The sequence below is a fragment of the Sarcophilus harrisii genome, chromosome 5 (assembly GCF_902635505.1).
Source record: "Sarcophilus harrisii chromosome 5, mSarHar1.11, whole genome shotgun sequence".
NCBI lineage: Eukaryota > Metazoa > Chordata > Mammalia > Dasyuromorphia > Dasyuridae > Sarcophilus > Sarcophilus harrisii.
In genome coordinates this window covers 110,920,236-110,945,866 of record NC_045430.1, presented here as the reverse complement: position 1 = coordinate 110,945,866, position 25,631 = coordinate 110,920,236, and the positions used below count along the sequence as shown (strand labels likewise).

Below are 25,631 nucleotides of genomic sequence, written 5' to 3'. Positions count from 1 at the left end.
GGTACAGCAGATAGAGTGTAGAACCTGAAGTCAAGAAAACTCATCTTCCTGGGTTTAGATATGGTCTCAGAGACTTACTAGCTGTGTGACTCTGGGCAAGGCACTAACTCTACTTGCCTCAGTTTCCTCATCTGTAAAATGAGTTGGAGAAGGAAATAATAATCTGCTCTAATATCTTTCCCAGGAAAATCCTAAATAGGATCACAAAAAGTCAGACATGGATAAAACCACTGAACAACAACAAAAAAGTCTTAATAATATTTGCCAAGAGCAAAAAAAAAAAAAAAAAAAAAATTGACAAAAGCCGTGACAGGAAATATGGGCATCCTATAAAGTTACAGTGGCAGTAAAATTTAAATTGAGAGGTTTACCTACCCAAAATGTCTACTCTCTATTGAACTATATTAGATATAGAACAATACTTTTTTTTTTTATGGAATTCAGTTGCCAAGCAACCTTACCTAAGAAGAACATAGTCAACAAACTCCTCCAACTCAATCCAGTCCCTAAATAGCCAAAATAGTCATTAAAATCTATACATTAAAACTTATTTTTATCTACTGTGTGTCTCCTTTAAAAACAGAACTGTGAGAATACAAAAGATTGTTAAGAAAGGTGCTGTTGTTTAATCATGTCTGACTGTGACCCCATTTGGGTTTTTTTTGGCAAAGATACTTAGAGGGGTCTGCCATTTCTTTCTCCAGCTCATTTTATAGAAGAGAAAACTGAGTCAAACAGGTTAAGTGACTTGCTCAAGGTCACATAGGTAGGAAGTATCTGAAGCTTCATTTGAACTCAGGGAAGATGAGTCTTCCTGACCCAGGTCCCCCACTCTGGGCATTATGGCTCCACTTAATGGTCGTGATAAGATGTGATCTTGCTTCAAATTTTGACACGGGAGATATACTGTAGTAGTAGGGGGGAAAATGTACAAGTAAATAAGAGAGGGATGTTAGATTTCCTAATCATATGAAATTTCTTGAGTAACCTCCTGAGGCAACTAAATTGGGCTCCAAACCACATGTGAGCCAAATTATCTCTATATGTTTAGACAGAAACTATATATATATATATATATATATATATATATATATATATATATAATATATATAAAATCACATATATATATGTGTGTATATATGTATGTATATGTACCTTACATAATATTTAGATAGTATTCATTATCTGGAACAGGAAAATCCGCTAATGTTTTTTTCTTTATTAAACAAAACAAGGCTAACTGCTTATTTTTTTATTAAACAAAATGGGGTCAATTGCTTATTCTTTTACTAAACAAAAACAGGATCAAATCCTCTATGATTCAGTGATATTGCTTCTTTGTTGTTCCTTGCATATAAGACTAGCTAATTCAAAGGACCTGCTCTGAATGCAGAGGTGTCATTCATATGACCTGTATGAAGACATATAACAAATAAATATATGTATTAAAAATTCAAAGAAGACGTCTAAGAACAAATGGTAATATCAGTCAGTATGATGTTTAAAAAATAGTATTCAATTCTTTACTTAAATTAGTCAAATGTAACAACATTGCCGTAATAAACAAGTGTGCTAAAACAGAAAACTAGGTACCAGATGCTGAGTAAATGGACACAAGATAGAATTTTAGTAGCTACAGTGAAAGTACCATCTGCTATGTCTTTCCTGCTTTACTTCACAGCTGCTCTGTGGAAAAATGCCAGTGATGGGTAGCAAGGAGGGTAATGCTCTTCAGAAAGAAAAGAGTAAGGAACTCTGTGTTCTGTAGACATGACACAGAACTAATAATTATCATGAAACTTGCCATCTTGCAAAGGTATCATGTGCTAAGGAAGAACATAATAAGGACCCTAAATCTGGATGCAAGAAAATAGATCTTCTGCCAAGGCTCTGTTGCCCCTTCTCTAAATTATAAAGGTCAGACTTTTAATTCCAGGTCTTTCTCAGTTGCCTGATGGAGTAGAATCGTTGAGGAAGTAAAGCAATGTGCAGTTTCTAGGATCTATGCCAGCATAACCCAATAGAAACAATAATTGACTTAGAATGAGAAAATATAAGCTATAGAACTGACTTTAAATAGTCATGTAAAATTGCTTTATTATTATTATCATCATTGTTGTTGCTGTTGCTGTAACTGCTCTTTATTATTAATATTATTAGGCAAATAGTAATAGAGAACTAGCCTCCAATTCTAGACAACCTGGGGTTCAAATTCTGCCTCTGACATGTATTAAGTGTATGTATTGAATGTATGTAAATTTCTCATTTAATCCATGAGATCTTCTGATCTGCAGTTTTCTCATTGGAAAATTCCTTATATCAATGAAATCACAGGTTGCCTTACAAATAATATATGTAAATAAATAGTGTTTTAGACAACCAACACTGGAGTTGTATTTTTTTTTCAGGTTGATAAGGCCTTAAGTTTACATTTTATTGTCAAATTCCTTAGTTACCTCCATGTTTCAATAAAGAGTCAGAACAAAACCTGAGTGGACTAATTTGAACCTTGACAAATTTTTTTTTTCTTAGCCTATGTTCCTTCTCTTCAGCAATGATTTCCTGAACTTCATTCTACCCTTTCCAACTTGTTTCCTTCTGAAATACATCTGAATAGTAACAAAGAATTAATACTTTACCTTCTCTCTCTATGCGAATATGGAACCCATCAAAGGCAGTAGGTGGCTTTGGGGGCAACCAGTTCAATATCATTTGCACAGGAAAAAAAGATAGAGGTGCTGATGTTGATTTCTCAATTGGACTAATGGTATTATTATTTTTATCTTCCCTGGGAAGTACATTGACAAATTCATCTTCACTTTCTGGCGTTACAGATTCACTATCCCACCAATATGGTTGGAGAGTTGTTTCCTCATCACTACTATTAAAGTCTGGCCACCCAGAAGAAGTATTGACTGAGGAAATTTCAGGAGGATCATCTGGAAAATGAAGCAATTTCTCTTTCTCAATAACATCTTGTGGCTTCAGGAATGATTCCTCAGGGAAACTTCCACTCTCTTCTTCCCAGTTATTCTTGTTCAGGTTTACAATTCGAACAGAGATGTTCTGAGGTGGGAAAGGAGCTGGAAAGAGATATCTTTTTTTTAAATATTTTGTATTTTTTATATCTTGTATCTTATTACAATAAAAGAAATTATAACCTATTAAAGAATAATATGCACAAGAATTTGTGAGAAATGCAACATGGAGTGGTATCTTAACACATGAGTAGACCTATTGTAATGTCTAGATGCATTTGAGCATATTGAACTTTCAGATTTTTCAAAGATTCAGAAATTTATCATCTAGTAACCATAATACCTGAAATATATTAACATATCATCATACTCATTTCTTTTCAAAGAATTAATTTGTGATAGCATTTTTGTTCAAGTGGTAATTTGACCTTTTCCCTTAGCAAAGTAATATTAAAAGAGATAACTTAAAAAGAAAGAACTTGGCAGCATTTTAATTTTGATATAGACACATTCCCTAGTACTATGTCTTTCTTAGAGAAAAGTTTACAATATTTACTTTTGGAGGCAAGAAACTGCTGAAGAGTTAAAATCAAAGATAAACTCAGTAGATCCCTAGAGTATAGCACCTATAAGGGTTCAAGGGAGGACTTTTTAATATCACTTGCTATAAATGTATATGTCTTAATGACAGCTAATTCTGTTATCTCCAAGTCATAGATATTTATGTAATAAATCAAATCCCATATTCAAATTCAAAAATCTTGGTGGATTAATAATACAGGAACAGAGATTAAATTTTCAGTCTGATCTAGTAAGAACAAATGCCTTATCCCAGTTTTGTGACAACAAGTATTAGTAGAGACTTAGTGCTATACATCTAATTAAAGACGATTTTAAAAGATTTCCCAAATTGTTGAAACACAAGACTGATTTGAAAATCATGAAAAAACCATACTTTTTTGGAGGCATATTGCATAAGGAGGATATAAGTGGAACTTCAGATAATTACAGAATCATAGCATGAAAGGTTTTCAAGTAATCTTGATCTAGTTCAATGTTTTCATTTTATTGATGAAGAAACTGAAGCCAAGAGAGATGAATTTCCTAGTCTAAAATCATGCAATCAGTTAGTCACAGAGCCAAGACTATAATGCAGGTCTCCTCGTATATATAATATAATATAACATAATATAGTATAATAAGCAAATTTCATTTTACAGGTATAATAGATATATGAGGAGACCCATAAGACTCATGAATAGAATATGGAGCAAGAAGAGTATACTTTGTTCAAAAGAAAAAAGACAGATGTTCAAAAAGAAAAAAGTGGGAGATGATGGATCAAATAACATTATTGAAGGAATTATATTCATTTGAGGAAAGCAAAGAACTGGAGTAGAAAACATGCGGAAGGCATTTGAATAAAGACATGTAGAGACAGAATCATTAATAGTATTGTCATCAGAGTAGAATGCATTTGACCTGACAAGAAAGAACTGGAGAAAGAGTTTGGGTATCACATCACACTTTTAACACAGAAGTATGATGTAGTAGTTTTCATATACTGAAATTATAGAGACATCTTCTAACGCTCACTATCTCTGACAAATTCAGAGTAAATAATGATTTATTGACTTCTCTGATAATTTTATTTCTTTAAAAAATGAAGGAAAAGAAATTCTATTCTGATATGGATTATCACTAGCAAGGAGAAACTTTCTTTTCTTCATAGGAAGACTTTCTTAGGAAATTTTGGGATAGGAAGAGTTATTACTCTATCCTAGAAATTCTAAGTAGAGCAAAGTAGGTAATAATCTTGCTTACACCTTAGATTTTGGGGAATACAGATTTCAAAGGGCTCACGCTAATATTCTCTGGACTAAAATTTTATAGGGACAGCCAGAAAGTATGGGAAAGTATAAGGTATGAAATAATGAAAACAAAGAAAATGACAGTTCTGATAAGGAACAAAAGGAAAGTTGCTGATATAGATGGCAATATAGATAATCCCACTATGGATATATAGGAAGCTCACTAACTGACTTAGATATTTTAAAAAGAGATTTCTTTAGCAGGTTGAAGCAAAGGCACATCAGACAAGACAAAAAGAACAATTGCTTAAACTAATAAAACTAAGGAAAAAAGGTCTATAAACAACAAAATGATTTTTTAAAAGCTACATTGCAAAAAAGAGGGACGATGGAACATGAATTATCTGAGTCAATGATAGTGGACAAAAAAACAGTAAAACTATTCTAATTTTGCGTCTGCTTTCTCTCCCAATCAGAATGCTATTTGTATTGGAAAGGATAGAGAGATGTATATGTGTAATTGATTCCCAAGATAAACAAGAAGATAATAACATATCATCTTTAGGTCTAAGACAAATTCAAATCACCTAGCTCAAATGAACTACAACTTTAAGATAACACACAAATGTGACTGATAGTCATTGTGTTTGATCCTTGAAAGATGCAGAAAAACAAGAGATACTCCTGGATGTGAAACTAATATAATATAATATAATATGTGTATATATATATATATATATATATATATATATATATATATAAAGAGTTTGAAAACTACATGAAAGTGAATGATGAATGTGACAGGGAGTCCTGGAAAATTCTAAAATGTATCATTAAAGTACTGGTTAAGGAACAGATAGAAAAGGAAAGCAGTAATAACAAAGTCAGATTAACTTTATTTTTTAAAAAAAGGGTTGGTAGAACAAGGGAATTCTATAAGAAGAGATTACCTATATTATTAAAAAAATCCATAAGTCACTCATGCATTTTGTGGAAAAGATGAAATGATGTGAAACTAGGTCACTAACTGGGCTCAAAATGTCATTAATATCATTTTGGAAAGGCAATTCCAATAATTTCTCCAGCATCTCTCCTCATGCTATTTAAATTTTTTACAAATTAATTGGATAAAGACAGAGTGCTTATCAAACTTGCAGATGTCAGAAAACTGGAAAGCATGGACAACATTTGAACACCAGTCAAGAATCAAATATATCTTAATATACAGAACATTGGGCAAAATCTGAGATAATGAAATTAATAGAAATAAATAAGAAATCTCATGTTTACATTCTAAAAAAATTAACTTTGTAAGTATGAGATAGGAACTGGGCATAGATAGAGAGTTGTTTGTTGTGGAATTTCAAACTCAATATGAGCCAATAGTTTTATATGACAGTCAATAAAATTTCTATCTTTGATTACATTAAGGAAAACATCATTCAGAAATAGAGGGATGATAGCCTTGTTGTACTTTGGCTTGGTAATACCATACCTAGAATACTGGGTGTAGTTCCGAATCCACCTATTAGGAAGGACTTTGATAAGTTGGAGAGCAAAAAAGAGAAGGATAACTAGGATGAGGAAGTATCTCATGCTTAAGTCATATAAAGATCAGTTTTAAAGACTAAGAATGTTCAATTTAGAGAAGAGCAGCCTGGGGTGGGAAAAAGGTAGCGCATCCAGAAAAGTTGTATTACAGTATTTGAAGGTCTATCACCTGGAAGATTTATTCTGATAGGTAACAGTGAAAAGAACCAGAAGCAATGAGGGGAAATTGCAAGGTGGTAAATTTTATTGTTTTATTAAGGGAAATGTCCTAACAATTAAAGCTATCCAAAAGAGTACCTTTTGGAAAATGTTAAGCAAAAATGGAATAACCGTTTATCATATATGAGATAGAGAAGATTCCTTTTCAGCTACAGATTGAAATAAATGAACACTAAGGTCTTCTCCAATTTGGAAATGCTATGATTTCGTAGTCTTATTTCTCCCAGTCCAGTGTTTATTCTCCCATATCAGACCACTTCCCTTTTTTATGTAAACCATTAGTTAATTATTTAATTGAAATGGCTTTGCATCATGTAGCCCAAAGTTTCTTCAACTGTGGTTCAACTTCATATAGGTCTCATAAATGAATGTGGAGGGGCCACAGAGTTATGGTTTATTATCAGTAAATGTTTGGCTTGTAATTATTTTATATACTTATACACTTGGGTCACATAAACATTTCTTGGGTAAAAGTTGGTCATCAGTGGAAAAAGTTTAAGACGCCCTGGTATAGATTATAATTGTTTTCTTCCTGGGTTATAATTATAAAGGAAAAAGATCAATGATTTCAATAGTTGGCTAAATACACAAATGCATGACTTTATTCATTTACTTATTACACATATATACATACATAGATGCATTTATGAAGTTCAGTTAGGACCAAATTATGTTAATAATGCTTTAAATGTACTTTTACTCAAAGTCCGATTTTCTACCTTGAAAAAGACCTATACTAAAATATTTTCTTTTTTATTTATGTTAGGAGATACAGTGTAATAAATAGCTTGTTTTTAAACCATTTCTAACACTTCAAAAAGTAGACACTAATTAATGTTTCATAAAATGTATTTATTTTTAGAAATTTCCTCATGTCATCTTATTATATATATTCCCTTGTGTTCTTTGTTCTTAGATAGTAGCATATGATATATGGTCATTTTGAGATTCGTAACTGTAATATATTATCTTGTCATTTAAATTTTGTCATTTAAATGTCATTTAAATTTTACTTGGAATAATTAATAGAAAACATTTATTAGACTATTATATAAATACTAGTACAATAGCTCCCCTTATGTTTATTGTTGTAAAAACATGGTATTTTTCTGAAATTTATATAAAACAAATAGAAAGACAGTGAAGAAAAGGTCACATTGTGCATTCCTTGTAATTTAATCATTTTAATCACATAATTTTGTTTTTCAGTAAACTCACCTGTTCTATGCTGTTTAGGTTCATGACTTATACCACTGTATTCCACCAAAGTGCTTTTGTTGAATGTTGCCTCAGATACTAGCTGAAAGGTAATATTACTATAACATATCCCAGGCAGCCAATGATTAAAAACTGTTTTACCTTTAAAAAAATCTGTAGAGACAAAAATATATCAATTTCTAAATTTTCCACTCAAAGTATACTTTCTAAATTTCAACACAAATGAACACCAACTAGGAAAGAACGTGTAAGGGATTATTTAGCAGAGGAATAGGTACAAAAACATGGCCAGAAAGCTGTGTAGGGATGGTAGATTATTTCAAATCTCACTCAAAAATCCCTACCCGGAATTCTTATAAAGGCAGAAAAAAGAGACTATAAGAATTTGAATGAACAATTTAATAAGCAGGATGAACTAAATAAAGCAGTTATAAAAATTACTTTTGAGTTAAGAACTCAAGGTTTTGTTTTAGTTTGATTACTTCATATCTCAATGACAAGCAATTATGTAGGAATTATACACATTGAAGCCCATGTTTTAAAACTAGCTTGCTGGTAGGCAGTTTACCCAAGAAAAGAAGAGAAAGATTCAAATTTTGAAAACCAAGCTATTATTTATTTTCATTATTATTCTACCAATATGAACAATTACTATGAAATCCATTTCAAGTGACTAGAATACAGATATGAAAGAGTGCACTCTCAGCACTTAGCACAATGCCTGGCACATAGTAGGTGATTAATAAATGCTAATTGATTTGACTTCAATTATGCTTTATTCAAAGGACCCAGGAAAGATATAGATAAAGAGAATAATACAAAAGCATTGTGGATTTCCTTATGAGTATATCCTTTCAATATACAATGCTTCTCTATCATCATCATTATCTATTCTGTCTTTTTGGAATTACGCATAATATCCTTTCAAATAAATTATCTAGTCAAAAATGCCAACCTACTAACTCTCAGTGATACATAATTCAAATTTATTTCTTTGCCTTAAGATCTCCTGTAGACTTTGTCTATCACTAATGTATTATGGTTTTAGAGATAAATATCAAAAGGCATTTTTTTCTTTCTTTCTTTTTTTTTTTTTAACATTTTGATCCTAAATGAATCTCTTGTCCATTTTATTCAATATAACCTCCATTTGGATTTCCTCCAAAGTGCTAGAGACATTCCCTTATTTGTTTATACATTCTATGGATATCAAGCCAAATTTGAACTATTATACCTTGAGTTTGTTTGTAATAACTACATCTTTTCTAATCAGTCATATAAATCCATATATGCTCTTTTGGGAGAAATTTTGTCTTTGTTTTGAGGTTTTTTTATTTTTTAACACACATTGCTTTATGAATAATGTTGCGAGGGAAAAATCAGAGCAAAAGAGAAAAACTATAGGAGAGATTAAAAATAAACAAAACAGAAAAAAGGACATGAACATAGTATGTATTGATTTACATTCACTCTCCTTAGTTCTTTTTTCTAGATGCAGATGGCATTTTCTGTCCAAAGTCTATTGGTATTATGTTGTACCACTGAACCACTGAGAAGAACCAAATCTTTCATAGTTGATCATTGCACATTCATGATGTCATTGTGTACCATGTATTTCTGGTTCTGCTTGTCTCACTCAGGATCAGTTCATGTAAATCTTTCCAGGACTTTCTAAAATCAGCTTATTCATCATTTTTTTATAGAACAATATTCCATTATTTTCATGTACCACAACTTGTTAGCCACTCACCAATTGATGGATACCTATTCCTTTTCCAACTCTTTGCTACCACAAAAAGCTGCTATAAATATTTGTGAGCATATGGATCTTTTCCTCTCCTTTATGGTTTTCTTGGGACACAGACCCAAGTCTGTGGTCAAAGGGGATGCAAAGTTTTATAGCCCTTTGGACATAGTTTTAGATTGCTCTCCAGAATGGTTGCATCATTTCACAACCCCACCAAAAATGCATTAGTGTCCCAGTTTTCCCATATTCCCTCCAACATTTATCATTACCTTTTCCTGTAATCTTTAGTCAATCTGAAAGATGTGAGGTGGTATCTCAGAGTTGCTTTAATTTACATTTCTTTAATCAATAGTGATTTAGAGCATTTTTTTCATATAACTATAGATAGCTTTAATTTCATCATCTGAAAATTGTTTATATCCTTTGACCATTTTTCAATTAAGGAATGACTTGTATTCTTGTAAATTTCACACAGTTTTTTATATATTTTAGAAATGAGACCTTTACCAGAAATACAAGCAGTGAAGATTTTTCCCAACTTTGTACTTCCCTTTTAATCTTGTTTCTGTTGCTTTGTTTGTCCAAAAACATTTTAAATTTAATGTAATCAAAGTTGTCCTTTTTGCCTTTTGTAGTGTTCTCTTTGGTCATAAATTCCTCCCTTCTCCAAAGATCTGATAAATTATCCCTTGTTCTCCTAATTTGTTTATGGTATCATCCTTAATGCCCAAAGCATGTATTCATTTTGGCCTTCTTTTTGTATGGGGTGTGAGATGTAGGTTTAGGCCAAGTTACCTATTTTCCAGTTTTCCTAGAAATTTTTGTCAAATCGTGAATTCTTATTCCTGAAGCTGGAGTTTGGGGGTTTATCAAATACTAGATTGCTTGATTATTGCTTCATGTGTGTCTAATCTATTCCATTGATCCACTACTCTATTTATCAGCTATTGCCAAATGATTTTGATGACTGCTGCTTTAATATAGTTTTAGGTGTGATACTGCTAAGCCATCATCCTTTGTATTTTTTCATTAATTTTCTTAAAATTCTTGACCTTTTGTTCTTCCACATGAATTTTGTTATTGTTTTTTCTAGTTCTATAAGATAATTTTCTGGCAGTTTGTTTGGTATGACACTGAAAAAGTAGACCAAGCTAGGCAATATTATCATTTTTATTATATTAGCTTGGCCCAGTCATGAACAATTGATATTTTCCTAATTGTTTAGATCTGACTTTATTTGTGTGAGAAGTGTTTTATAAGTGTCTTGTGATATAGCCAGTGGCTGCTGGAGGTCTAATTCAGACCTGTAGAATGAATCTCTTCATGTAAGAGCATGATGATGATACAAGGAGACTGAGAGACAGTTGCATTCTCTGACATCTCTCCTCTTCCTTCTTGACTCCAATTTATTTCATTCCCAATCCATAAGGACCATCTGTGTCAAAGGCTGCTTTACAACTTCTTCAATTGTTATGATTCACAGCTGTGGAGGCTCTCAGAGAATTGACTTGCTCCTTCACTTAGATATGGTCCTTAACAATTCCCCATTTTTTGCTTTATGAGACTGATTATTTTCTCCCCACAGCATGGTCAGTAAGTCTATTCATTGGCTGTTATCTAAGTCCACATGCTAAGGTATCTGAATCTGCATTCTAGGGAGTGCAAACAGCACTATAAGCAGATGTTCAATTTTGTGAGATGTCATGGAGGCAAACTTTCAAATGGAGAAGAGGACTGTAGTCAAAACAAGCATTTTTCATAAGTCTCTCTTCAGTTTCCTGGCTCAGCCCTTTGTGTGTTGGCCCATTTAATTGCCCTGACTAAAAAAGTCTTACTGGGTCTCTTCTCCCTTTCCTTCACCATGGGTTACCAAAGGAACTCTCTTGGGAGGATCCTACTCATGAACAGCTCTCAAGTGCTGTTGCTTCTTTGTTTCTTATGTAATTGTGTTTATAAAGTTCTTGTGTTTTTCTTGACAGATAGACCTCCAAGTATTTAGTTTTGTCTACAGTAATTTTAAATAGAATTACTCTTTCTATCTCTTGTTGATGAACTTTGTCAGTAATATATAGAAATACCAATGATTTGTGTGGGTTTATTTTATATCCTGCAACTTTGCTAAAGCTGTGAATTGTTTTCAGTAGATTTTTGGATGATTTTCTAGGATTCTCTAAGTATATCATCATATCATCTTCAAAGAGTGATAGTTTTATTTTCTCATTGCCTATTCTAATTCCTTTCATTTCTTTTTCTTATTATTAAAGCCAACATTTCTAGTACAATGTTGAATCATAGTGATGATAATGGGCATCCTTGTTTCATCCCTGTTCTTACTGGGAATGTGGCCAGCTTTTCTCCATTACAAATAATGCTTGCTGTAGGTTTTATATAGGTACTGCTTATTACTTTAAGGAAAGTTCTCTTTATCTCTATACTCTCTAGTATTTTTCATAGGAATGGGTGCTGTATTTTGTCAAAAGCATTTCCTGTATCTATTTAGATTATCATATAAGTTCTGTTGGTTTTGTTATTGATATGGTCAATTATGGTAATAGTTTTCCTGATATTGAACCAACCCGGCACTCCTGGTATAAATCCTACTTGGTTATAGTGTATTATCCTGCTGATAAATTTCTATAATCTCTTTGCAAACATTTTATTTAAATTTTTTGCAACAATATTTATTAGGGATTTTCTTTTTCTGTTTTGGCTCTTCCTGGTTTAGGTATTGGTGTCATATTTGTGTCATAGAAGGAATTTGGCAACACTCCTTCTTTATGTATTTTTCTAAATAGTTTACATAGTATTGGAATTATTTGTTTTTTAAATGTTTGTTGGAATTCACTTGTGAATCCATTTGGTCCTGAAGATTTTTTTCTTGGGGGGAGGGGTCGTAGTGACTTGTTCAATGTTTTTTAAAATGGGACAATTTAATTTATTTCTTCTTCTGTTAACCTAGGCAATTTATATTTTTGTAAATATTCATTCATTTTGGTTAGACCGTCAGACTTTCTGCAATATAGTTGGACAAAATAACTCTAATTGTTGCTTTAATTTCTTTTTCATTGGTGATAAGTCCACCCTTTTCATTTTTGATGGTGGTGATTTGGTTTTTTTTTTTTTTCTTTCCTTTTTCTGATCAAATTAACCAAAGGGTTATCTATTTTGTTGGTTTTTTAGTTTTATTTGTTTGTTCAATAGTTTTCTTAGTTTCTATTTTATTTTTTTTTCTTTGAATTTCAGAATTTCTAATTTGGTATATAATTCAGGATTTGAAATTTGTTCTTTTTCTAGCTTTTTTTAGTTGCATGCCTAATTCATTGAGCTCTTCTTTCTTTATTTTATTTATATAGCTATTTAGAGATAGAAAATTTTCCCTAAGACCTACTTTGGCTACATCCCATAGGTTTTGGTATGTTGTTCATTATTGCCATTTTCTTGGATAAAATTATGGATTGTTTCTGTGATTTGTTGTTTGAATTACTCATTCTTTAGAATTATATTATTAAGGCATCCAAGTAACCTAGTGGATAGAGCACCAGGCCTGGAGTTACAATTATATTATTTAATTTCCATTTGGTTTTTAGTCTATCTTTCCCTGGTCCTTTATTGAATATCATTTTATTGCATTGTAGCCTCAAAAGGAAGCATTTACTATTTTTGCCTTTCTACATTTGATTGTGAGATTTTTATGCCCTAATACATGGTCAATTTTTGTGTAGGTGCCATGTATTGCCAAGAAAAAGATGCATCCCTTTCTATCCCTATTCATTTTTCCCTAGAGGTCTATCATATGTAGGTTTTCTAGGATCCTATTAACCTCCCTAGTTTCTTTCTTCTTCATTTTGAGGTTAGATTTGTCTGATTCTGAGAAGGGAAGGTTGAGCACTCCCACAAGAAGAGTTTTGCTGCCTATAACTGGCTTAATTCAGGAAATTGCCTGCTCTACCACTTGATACATACGCATTTAATATAATTACTATTTTATTATTTCCAGTACCTTTTATCAAGATGTATTTTCCTTCCTTATCTTTTTTAATAAGATCTATTTTTACTTTTGTTTTATGAGATCAGAATCGCTACCTCTGCTGTTAATTTTTTTTACTTCAACTGAAGTATAATAAATTCCGTTCCAGCCTTTTATCTGTACTCTGTATGTGTCTCTTTGTGTCAAATGTATTTCTTGCAAACAACATACTGTAAGATTCTGTTTTTTAAGCCGCTCTGCTATTTCCTTCCATTTTATGGGAGAGTATATTCCACTGATATTGAGAATTATGATAACCAGCTCTGTATTTTCTTCCATCCTATTTTCTCCCCTGTATATACTTTAATGCTCTCTTTCCACCCTGTCCTTAGTTGTGTATTCTTTTTACCCACCTACTACCTTATCTCCTATCACCCCTTCCCCTTCTCTTAATGGTGCTTTTTAATCTACTCTACCCACTATCTTATCTTCTATCAACCCTTCCTTCCTTCTCTTTCCTTTTTCCCTAGTATTTCTACCCTCCTGTCCTTTTCTTTTTCTCTTTCTCCTACTTCTTTATAGGGTTATATAAATTTCTATATTTAACTGAATGATTAAGTTATTTCCTTTTAGAACTAAAATTGATGAGGTCAAGCTTCAGACAATGCTCATCCTCCTCCTTTCTTTCCCTCCATTATAATAGGTCTTTTGTACCTCTTCATGTGAACTAATTTTCTGTGAATACTGCGTATTTTAAAATCAGCCAGAGTCAGGAATTCAGGTTAGGGGAAAATCATCAATCTTTATTCTCAGTGAAGAAAGATTGGAGGTGGAAGAGAATGGGCAATAGCAATGTGTGCAGCTGAGTCAAGAAGCTAGCTAGATCAGCAGCCACACGACCAGCAGCAACCAGCATAGAACCCAGGCCCAATCTCTCCCAGACTCTCTTCTTATCTCTCTGCCTCCACCCACCAAAATCATCATTTCCTATACAACACATCAGGACTTGCACAGAGAGTGGGCGGGGGCCATTCTTTATCCAAGCATGTATATTAATAGAGTATAGTCCAATTACTATTTAGCCTCAAGTGCTTGGGACCTCAGTGCATCAACTCAAGTCTCAGCCCATTACAATTTTCCCTTTATACCTCCCCTTTCCTCTTTTTCCAGCACAGAGATCTTTTTCCATCCCTTATACTGATTACCTCAAAGTCCATTCACAACCACACCCTCAGTTCATATAATGCTCCCCTGTCTGCCCCAGTAACAGGTATAGTTCTCAAAAGTTACATATATCATTTTCTCATCTAAGAATGTAAACAGCTTCATCTTTAAATAATGTATATTTTTCCCTGTTTACCTTTTTATGCTTGTCTTTAGTCTTGTTTTTGTTGATTAAATTTTCTGGTTAGTTCTGTATTTTTTTTTCAATAGAAATGATTGAAAGTCTTTTACTTCATCTCCAACGCCTCCCTGCAAGATGATCCTTAATCTCATTGGGTGGTTATTCTTGGTTGTAACCCTAGGTCCTTTGCCCTCAGGAATATGGTATTCCAGTTTCTCTGATCCTTTATTGTAGAAGCTGCAAGATCCTGGTAATCCTGACTGTTGCTCCTTGATATTTGAATTGTTTTTGTCTGGCAGCTTGCAGTATTTTTTCCCTGATATTGCAATTTTGGAGTTTAGAAACAACATTCCTTAACAGTTTTCCTTGTGAGATCTCTTTCAGAAGGTGATCAAGGGACTCTTTCAATTAGCATTTACCTTCTGTTTCTAGAACTTTGGGACAATTTTCCTGAATAATATCTTGTATAATGCTTTCCAGGATTTTTTTTTTTTTTTTGGTTATGGCCTTCAGGTAAACCAATAATTTTTAAATTGTCTCTTTTGGATCTGTTTTCCAGCTTGGCTATTTTTCCAATGAGGTATTTCACATTTTTCTTCCATTTTTTCATTCTTTTTAGTTTGTTTGATTGATTATTGCTGTTTCACAAAGTCATTAGCTTCCATTTGCTCTGTTCTAGTTTTAATGTGTGATTTTCTTCAGTTAGTTTTTTTTTTTAAATCTCTTTTTCCATTTGGTTAATTTTACTGTTGAAGGAGTTGTTTTCATCAGACAATTTTTTTTATCTTTCCTTTTCTAAGCTATTGACTCTTTCATGCATACCTGTCATTTCCCTTCTCATTTTTTTCTACCTCTCTTATTTGCTTTTTAAAGTTTTTATGAGCAATTCTAAGAAGCCTCTTTGGGCTTGAGACCAATTTATCTCATTCTTGGACACTTCTTAAGTGGACATTCTGTCCTCATCGGAGTTTGTGTTTTGGTCTGTCCTGTCACCATAGTAGCTTTCTATGGTTAAGGTTCTTTTCTGTTTCTTGCTCATGTTCTTTTCTTTTCTTTTGGTATTTCTTTCTTTTCTTTTCCTTTCTTTTCTTTTGGTATTTCCTTTTTTTTTTAAACTTTTATACTTGGAGCTAAGTTCCTGGGGTAAAGGGGATACTGTCCCAAGCTTCCTATGCAGCTCTGAACCTTGGCTTTGAGCACAGGTACCCCTTGTGTTTGCAGCAGGTAGCTTTGCCTCCTCTTTTCAGGAGCCATTCTGGTTTTCCAGAGTTTGCCTTTTGAGCTTGGACTGGAAATAGCACCACTGATTTATTCCTCTAAGGAGCCAAGATTGAGGGTCTTAGCTGCTGATTTGCTGTGATTAAGACCCCCCTCACTGGCTTTCCCAGAGTTTATCTGACGTGGCTGAGAATATCCTTTTCACCCCAATGACCTTTTTTGACCTTTCATTGGGTTTTTTCAGTCTATCTTGAGCTGCAGAATAGTTTCATTCTGTAAGACTCTATTCAGAGTCTTTATTTAATGTGGTTTTTGAATGACACTAGAAGTTTCCTGACTCTCCTCCATCATCTTGATTCCACCCTCAGAAGTCCCCCAATTTTTATTCTTAGATATTGTCTTCTGTGAATTACTACTCATCTCTACTGATATGTTTCTTAGACTCTATCTACTGTTTAATGGGTTATCTGACTAACAAACTGATATATATATATATATATATATATATATATATATATATATATATATAGAGAGAGAGAGAGAGAGAGAGAGAGAGAGGTTATATATATATATATATATATATATATATATAGGCTGTATATATAGGCTATATATATAGGTTCATTTATATATATATATATATATATAAGATATATATATATATATATAGGCAGTTTCCTCTCTCTCTATCTTCAATTTAAAGTAGTCATGATCAAATTTTAAACAATGTTTAAGAAATTTTCTTATATTTCTAATTTCTCTTCTTAGTCTAAATCTTCCTCAATAGTTTTCAAAGATAAGAAATTCATTCATTTTCTCCTAAAGGCTTCATCTCTGCCCAGACAATCATAATTCCTAGGAACACTCCTTAGGTTTCTTAAAGGGGGTGACTTCTGTGCCTAGATGCATCACCAAAAGTGAGTATGGATCTATTAAATTTGAGAAATTTAAGAAAATTCTCTTTTACATCACTGGGGAAGACAGAAGTCCCTCTGGTCTTCACGTAGGTTTACAAATTCCAACCTGGTATTTTCTGGTCTTTTCTTCTTGTGAGCAGTATTGTATGGCCTGGTGGCATGTATATACACACACAATCTCTTGACACATTTAATTCATTTGACTCTTTTTTGACCATCTTGACCAAACAACTCAATGTCAGAGAAGAAAAGTCAAGTCAAATAAAAGTCAAACTGATCATAGTAGACATAGTCATATAATTAGTCATACATAGAGACTCATATGAATAGATGATTGTGGTCATAAGCATTTAAAGAATAATGCTGAAATTTAGCTATATCAATTTTATTTCTTTGTATCTGAGAAAAATATTGAAAGGAAGCACTCTTGCAATCAACAATCGGAAGCTATCTTTTCTGACAACAATTATATTAGGATCTACTTGAGGCCAATCTACTTAGAGAAGACCTTTGTGTTTAATAGACATCTTCTCCACTAAGAAAATAATATTTTTCCATAGTAGCAATAACTTGGAAATTTTATATATTTTATAGGTTCCATAATACCCATAGGAAAATTCACTCTGATTACTTTGTTAAGACACTCCATGCAAAATATTTCCATTTAATTGTTTTTTTTTTTCCACCAACAGTACAACCCCCTCTTTCTGAAATAGTACTCTAATAAATAGTACATTTGAAAATCTAAGAAATAAAACAACTCTTTTTCATATTTTTCAAGTCAAGCCTAAGAACTCTGTACTGTAGAATTCTCACGATTTTAATGATACTGTAATTAATAACAAATCATGCTATTTTCAATCTTCACTTATCTTCTTACCTTTGTATAACATTGTCCGGAAGTCTTTGCCTTCCCAATAACTTATGTTTACTCTTGTAAAAACATTGTATTTTTCTGGATAATGAATTTCAAATAAGACTCCTGTTTCAGGAGAAGGCTTATAATCATATATAGAAACGCTGGTGACAGGAAGAGGCTCTACAAAAAGAAAATGAAAAAAAGAAGAAAAATGGGAAGGGAGATAAAAATGGAGACTATGGTAAAAATTTTCTATAATGAGATGAACTAAACTTATCTGAACCATCAACAATATCATTACCTTCTATAAACACTGAAAATTTCAATAGTCATGAGCCAAATTATATTCTAAATTAGTATCACTTTATTTTTCCTTTATCTTTTGTAGTTCATTCTTTTTTATCTTTTGCATTTTATTCTTTTCAGAGTGCTATTATAGAGGTTTTTTGTAAGACTGAGTTTCTTTATCTCATCCAGGATGAAAATGGAAAATTACACATATACTTTTTTTTAATGTCTGGTTCATTTTTCCTTAGGCACCCTGGTGGACCCCATTCTTTTGTGCTTTCCATATTAATGCCAAACTTCTTGGTTTAATCAACTGTAGCTCAGAACTTCTGAGCTCAAGAGATCTGCCAGGCTCAGCTACCCCAAAGGCAGAGATTATAGATATATACTGCTAGCACCAACTCATCTATTGTTTCAACCCTGTAAAGCATGATGGATAGGTATTATTCCAAGTCTACAGATGGAATAATCAAGGTTCAGAAATTTTAAATTACCTGAAAAAAGGTGATAAAGTAATTTAGTAGCAGAGCCAAATAATAGAATGTAGAATCTTGCTAGGATCTTCGCAGCATACTACACAAAATCATTTTAATAAGATACAAATAATGAGTACTTAACTTTGGCTCCAAAGATAAAGGTTAAATGAGCCTTCATTTTTATTTTGACCTTCTGCAATTATTTCTCTAATTCAATTATAATAAACCTCAAACCATCGCAAGACAGGGACATTATGAAGCAATAATTTATTTTTTTCTCATATAAAAATTACATTTTCCTAATAATTTAGAATCATACGGCTCAATCTTTTTATCATGCATACTGAAGTCTAGATTAAATGCCTCCTGCTCCTCTTTCTCTAATATGCTAGTTACTTCAACAAAGCCTTTTGTTTCCTGTCTCTGCATTAACTAGTATCCCTCAAAGCTAAGGCCGAGAATTATTTTCACAGCTCCTATGCTTATTTTGTCCTCCAAAATGATACCTTTATTTATTTCACATATATTTGTTTATGTACATATGATCTACTATAGCATGTAAGTTCCTTGAGTTTAGGGGATTTTTTTTTTTTCCTTTCTAACTCCCTGCCTAGCACAAAGGTGGCATTCAGTAAAAATGCTTGTTGATGAATTAATTGATTTTATACATTCTATCACAAAAGCTATCTCTTTCTCTGATTCTAAGCTAGTTTTTATTCCTCTATGTTAATTAAAAGTGAGAAAACTCTGCAAAGTGAGAATTGAATGAATTTACTTATATTTATTCTGGAGCATTTACACTAAAAATTTCAAATAATTTTAGTAAAGATTAAATATTAGGAAATTACTCATCATCTTTACAAAATGTCAGAGACTAGGCATAATAATATACTACTATAGAGTTATGAATTGGTCTTACTGTGAAGACCAGTGTGAAATAATAGCTAGCACTACACAGTGGTTTAAGTTTTGCAAAGTGCTTTACAACTATTATTTCATTTAATTCTCACAACAACCTGACATGATCAATACTATTAACCCCTTTTTACATATAAGGAAATTGAGGCAGGCAGAGGTTAACTTGTCTAAAGACAGCTAATAAGCGTTTGAGAAAGGATCTGAAACAGTGAGACACCTGTGGTGTCAAACTCATAGAAACTGATTCTTGCCATAGCATAATGACTTAGAAAACCACAAATTAACATTATCTATGTTATATTGCATTTTATTTATTTTATATTAAGTATTTCCCAATTATATTTTAGAATGGTTCAAAGTATACTAGGTGGAATTTTGCTAACTGTATGGACTATGAGTTTGATATCTCTGCACTATACTATCTAACTCATGTTACCTGTTATAAGAAGGTATGGTGCTTGGGAAATTATTTATCAAAAAAGGAAATTATATCAATATAACAATTTTAATGCATATATCTATTAGCATAGAACCAAAATTCACAAAGGAAAAACTAACTGAATTCCAAAAAGGCATAGTAAAACAACAGTTGCTAAATAAATGTTGATAAAGCTGAATTAAATATAAAATGAAACCATTAATTAATAAAGTCAAAGAAGACTTTAATCTGGGATATGACAGGTATAAAAAAGTGGGAAGGTGTTCTTTTCCTTTGGTGGTCTTCATTGCCACGGTTCATCTCAAGTTCTCTTTGGGTCTATTCCACTGAGACAGCTATTATCTCTGGGGTCCTGTGCCTCACTTCTATACCTGCCTTCCCCCAATTCTAGAAGAACCAAAAGTTGGATCACTCCATCTCCTAGTGTTTCTGCATCTATATGCAGATTTTCCCCTCTATTACTGTATATATGACAAACCACAATGTCTCTTTGTGTTCCAAATCATTTAACAGTATAGACTAAATTTTAAATCAGTTGCTTTTACTAGGATTTTCATAAGGGCTTCCTTCCTGCCACCTTCACTGCAATAATAAAGTCATTCATATATGTAATTTAAATATGTCTATAATAGATCATGAGGAATATTTTCAAATTGAGATTTATTATCATGAACATGATTTCACTTTTAGCCTAACTGAAGCCAGCAGATGCCACATATGACTTGAACTCACATAACTTCTACTCTTAAACTCCTACTATTTTTTATGGATATCAACATGATTTCTAACAAAGTCTGACTGCTGACTTTTGATCTAAAAGTACCAAAATGAATGCCAACAGCAAAGAGATGTCACAAAAGAATAAGCTTTCTTTTTCTGCCTCCTCTGTCACTAGAGTTCTCTCTCTAGAAGAGAAAGGCTGCCATCTCTCTTTTTATAGCTTAGGGCACAATGTTTTTAGATCAAAGCTCTTGTCAAAAGTCTGAAACTTCATAAGCATGAGAACAAGAGTTCATATATTTAATTTTCTTCTACTGTTTATACTACTCCAATCTACATAAACTTTTAAACTGAAAGAATTTTTAAATCTCCACTTGTTTGTTGGCTTTTTTATTTCAGTCAATTTGGAATAAAATAACTCGGTTTCAAATCTTCAGACCTGTTCTGAGTTCAAATAAAAATAGTACAGTACTTAATAGTATAATAGTACAAAACTTAAAATTATAAATGAGTCTCTTTAAATTCGCAGATTACAGGAAAGATTCTGGGAAGATGGCAGAGTAGGTCAGAAAATGTCATGCTCTTCAGATTTCCCCCACAAACAGAACAAATTTGTTTCTTAGGGAAAACATAGACTAGTGAAAAATAAAGAAGACTTGGAAAAATAGGGGCTCTCCTGGGATAAGCTGAGAAGACCCAAAGAAAGAACTTTGTGAAGTACAATCACCTCTAGATTAACTTCTCAGAAACAGTAGAGCTCCTGAGTCTAGCTTGATTTGGCTGGAGCCTCAATAGGAACCAGAGAAACTTTCACCTCCAGATTATGCTTGGAGTCAGGGGTCTGAGTCAGGGAAGACTGAGGGAGCTTTGGCTGATTAGGAAGCTCAGGTCTACCTGTGTTGAAGAGCCATGGCCCTGGGAGAGAAGGAGCCAGCATACACAGTGAGTGCAAAAGCAATGGGGCAGGGATACTGCTGCTGGCTGCAAGTACTTGCAGGTGAGGGATGAGAAGGGCTTTTGGTTTGGGGTTCCAGGTCAGAGTGGAGAGCTGAAGTGAAGCTAAAGGTTATCTCTCCTCCCATCCCCATCCCAAGATTAGAATTGCTTACACAAATAGTTCTTATTTTTTTAAAAAATGATGAGCAAGCAAAAAAAAAAAAAGGAACTGAACCATAGAAACTTACTATGGCAATAGGGAAGACCAAAGTTCATCTTCAGAGGACACTGAAGTACAAAAAACCTCTTCTATTCCAAAGAGTAATATTAAATGGCTACTTTTGCAGAAAGAATTTATAGAAGAACTCAGAAAATATTCAAAAAATAAAGTGAGAGAGATTGAGGAAAAACTAAGACTAAAAATGAAAACCATCCAAGTAAAACAAGATTATAAGAAAAACATTAAACAACTAGAAAAGGAGACATAGAATCTTAAAAAAGAAATTAATTCTTTGAAAATTATAATTGGATAAAGGGAAGCCAATGAAGCTATAAGAAACCAAGAAATAACAAAATAATATATGAAGAATGAAAAAATAGAATAAAATGTGAAACATAAGAAACATTAAAGATCTGGAGAACAGATCAAAAAGAGAAAATATAAAAATAATTTTACTATCTGAAAGCTGTGACCAAAAAGAACCCTAACACAATAAATGCAAGAAATAATTCAAGAAAATTGTACCAGAGTGATAGAACAGGAGGGGAAAGTAGAACTATAAAAAGATCCACCAATTAGAGATCCGTAGTGGAAAACACATAGGAATTTTATTGTCAAATTTCAAAACTCCCATATCAAAGAGAAAATTTTGAAAGAAAGAAACAAAAAAAAGTCAAATAGGCTGGAGTTACAATTAGAATTGTTCGGGATTTATCAGCCACCACAAGAAAAAACTGCAAGTCCTGGAATCATTTATATTGGCAATCAAAAGAACTAGGCCTGTGGCCAAAAATATATCCAGCAAAATTATCCATAAAATTGGATGGGAAAAAGAAAAAGAACATTCAACAAATTTGCAGATTTTCAGGTGTTTCTTTCAACTAAACCTGAATATAATAGAAGACTCTACATATAAGAACCAATATCAAAGATTAGTTTCAAGGAACTCAACATGAATAAACCATTTATATGTTGTGTATGGAAATTTATATCATATATTTAAGATTGATGTTAGTAACTGGGTAGCTCAAAAGAAAGATTGGGGCAGAGTTGAGTATGATCTGATTCTAAAAAGCAATGCTGTCTAAGGAAGGGTAAAAATAGTCATTATATTATACAAATGAGGTGCAAAGGAAGAACTGAAATAGATATTAGAAAGGGGGAGGAGGGTTCCTAGTTCTGAAAACCTACTCACATTTGAAATGGGTTAAATATGGAACACTATATTTGCATATATATATATATACAACATGAAGAATATAACACCCTCCAAAATTTATTAATAAATAAGGGGGAAGGGAATAGGATAAAGTGGGAACAGAAGGATGTGTAAATTTATGGCAGTGGGTCAAGGTGTATAGAAGGATATGTAGAGTAATAGTAGTGGGACAAGGTGAATAGATTAATGGGAAAGGGATAAAGAAGAGGGATAAAGGTAAAATAGAATAATATGGGGTACAGAAGGATGTTAAATTAACAGGAGCCTGATAAAGTGGATAGATTAATGAGAACGGGATAAAGAGGAAAAGAAAGGGTTGGGGGGAGAAGATAAGGGAGGGATCCATGGGTAGAGGGAAATTAAGTAATAGCAAGGCAAGTTAAGGAGCAAAATTAAATTAGAAGAGTTAACAGGCATAGGAAATAAGAGATATTCAGACACTACAAGAAGAATCAGAAGTAGAATTTATTAGGAAAAAAATTACGGCTAGTAATCATTGATCTTAGACAAAGTCTAACTTAAAGATTCAATCAAGAGAGAAATCTACATTATAAGTAAATCATATTAATATAATTTTGGATGCATGTTACATATGGGTAAATATGTGTGTATATATATATATATGTGTGTGTGTGTGTGTGTGTGCATGTGAATATATGTGGTTATTTATGTATGTGTGTATATAGATATATGTATATGTGTAGGTATGTGAGTTGGTGTGAAAATATATGTGTGTATATTTTTGTATATATATATGCATGTATATATGTGTGTGTGTGTGTGTGTGTGTGTGTGTGCTTAATTGTAGCCTGCTTGGAGGAGGAGGGAGGGGATGAAAGAGGGAAAAAAGAATAAAGTAAAAAGTGCACAAGCAGACAACAAGAGAATAACCTAAAAGAAAGCAAAGAAAAGACGAACACTCTTGAATATAATTTCTTCTATTATTACATTATTATATATTCTTTAATGAAATAGAAATTTATTATATATTTTGAATTCTCCCTGATGTTCTGGTGAACTCGTGACAAATTTTTGTCCTTTTTTTTTTCTTTTTCTATTCTGTTTTTCCTTATTGTGTATTCTTGCAAATTATACAACCCTAGGTGGGATATTTGTCAGGATACAAGAAGATATGGACATGCTAGAATTTTAGATTGAATCTAATAAGACAACATTAAATAAAAATAAATGAGAAATCTTACATAGAGGTTCAGAATATGAACTTCATAAATACAAGATGGAAGAAGCAAATATAAGATAGAAGAAAAAGACATGGGAAGTTTAATGAACTTTTAAGTTCTTTCTGAGTCAACAGACATTGCAGACAAAAAAGCTAATTCATACTCTATATTAAGAATAGCATAATTTCCTTAAGATAAAAAGTTATTTTTAGCAATATGTTGATAAATGCTTAACAATTAGCTCCCCCCCCAAAAAAAATGTCATGCATGACATTTTTTGTCTAATCTGAATTAGTAAGATTTTCTCCATCATTGTTGGATCATCATTATGTATCTGTGCCAAGATGGGAAACAAAATGTATATGATTGAAACTAAATCAATCTGCTAATCATAACAAAATTTTTGTACAACATGTACTTTGCAAAGAACTTTTCCTCAATTGTCTCCTCACCAGGTCATAAGATAGGTAAGACCGATATCATTTGACAGCTTCTTTTACCAAGAGGACCACTGAGGCTAATTGGAAAAAAAAATAGTGATTTATTGTTATATTGAAGACTGGGAAAATCGTTTTGCTTGTTCTATTCTTTATACTACAAGTACTGAACATGGGATTAAGATTTGAAAGATCTATGTTACAGGTTTGACACTGCCACTACTTCTGGGATCATGATAACCTCTTGGATTTCATTTTTCCCAACCATAAAATTAGATGTTTGGACTACTTAACTTGTAATTTCCCTCTGATCGGTAAGGGACCAGTCTATGAAAGCTCAGCCCTAGGAGTATACAAGTTTGGTGAACTTGCTTCTGGAAATACCTAATGACAGGGAATGGACAGTCTTGGGTCTCTACATAAGAGCATTCATAGACATTTTGAAACCAATTTTTACTGGTTTCTCAGGTAGTGAAGTTGCTGCAAAGTCAGAACTGAATACATAACAAAAGTCAAAATTAGCTAAATCAAAACAACAATCTGGCTGAAACATAGAATATATAGACAGGAAGAGGATGAGATATGGCTGATGACTGATTGTGGAAAATCTTAAATGTCACGCAGAAAAGTTGAACTTTATTTAATTGGCAATAGAAAGCCATTGAATATTTTTCAGCAGAGGATCAATATTGTCAGAACTATTATTTAGAAGCACAACAAGGGTTTGGACTAACATAGAGAAATATGGTCTTATGATTCTTATTTGTGGTACATGACCTACAACAACCCTGAGAAGTAAGGGCTATTTTACAAACGAGGAAAGCAGAGATTATATGAATAAAAATCCAAATTTGGATTTGAATTGAGGTCTATCTTTATTCCAGATTCTTTGAGCCACAAGTGCTTACTATTTGCCAAGCATTTGGGCTAAATATTCAAGTTCTACATCTAAAAAAAGAAACTAGTT

The 25,631-nt window shown here is 32.6% G+C and overlaps 1 protein-coding gene across 4 annotated transcripts in view; it reads right to left on the bottom strand.

The window, feature by feature from the left end:
- PTPRO (protein tyrosine phosphatase receptor type O) overlaps positions 1-25,631 on the bottom strand; it is a 206,127-nt gene that overhangs the window by 87,790 nt on the left and 92,706 nt on the right. For all 4 annotated transcript variants that reach the window (XM_023504519.2, XM_031938342.1, XM_031938343.1 and 1 more), the window contains exons 3-5: positions 17,852-18,010; positions 7,778-7,930; positions 2,640-3,083 (exon numbers count right to left, since the gene is read on the bottom strand). In XM_023504519.2, the coding sequence (XP_023360287.1) occupies positions 2,640-3,083; positions 7,778-7,930; positions 17,852-18,010 (756 nt within the window). The remainder of the gene's footprint in view (positions 1-2,639; positions 3,084-7,777; positions 7,931-17,851; positions 18,011-25,631) is intronic.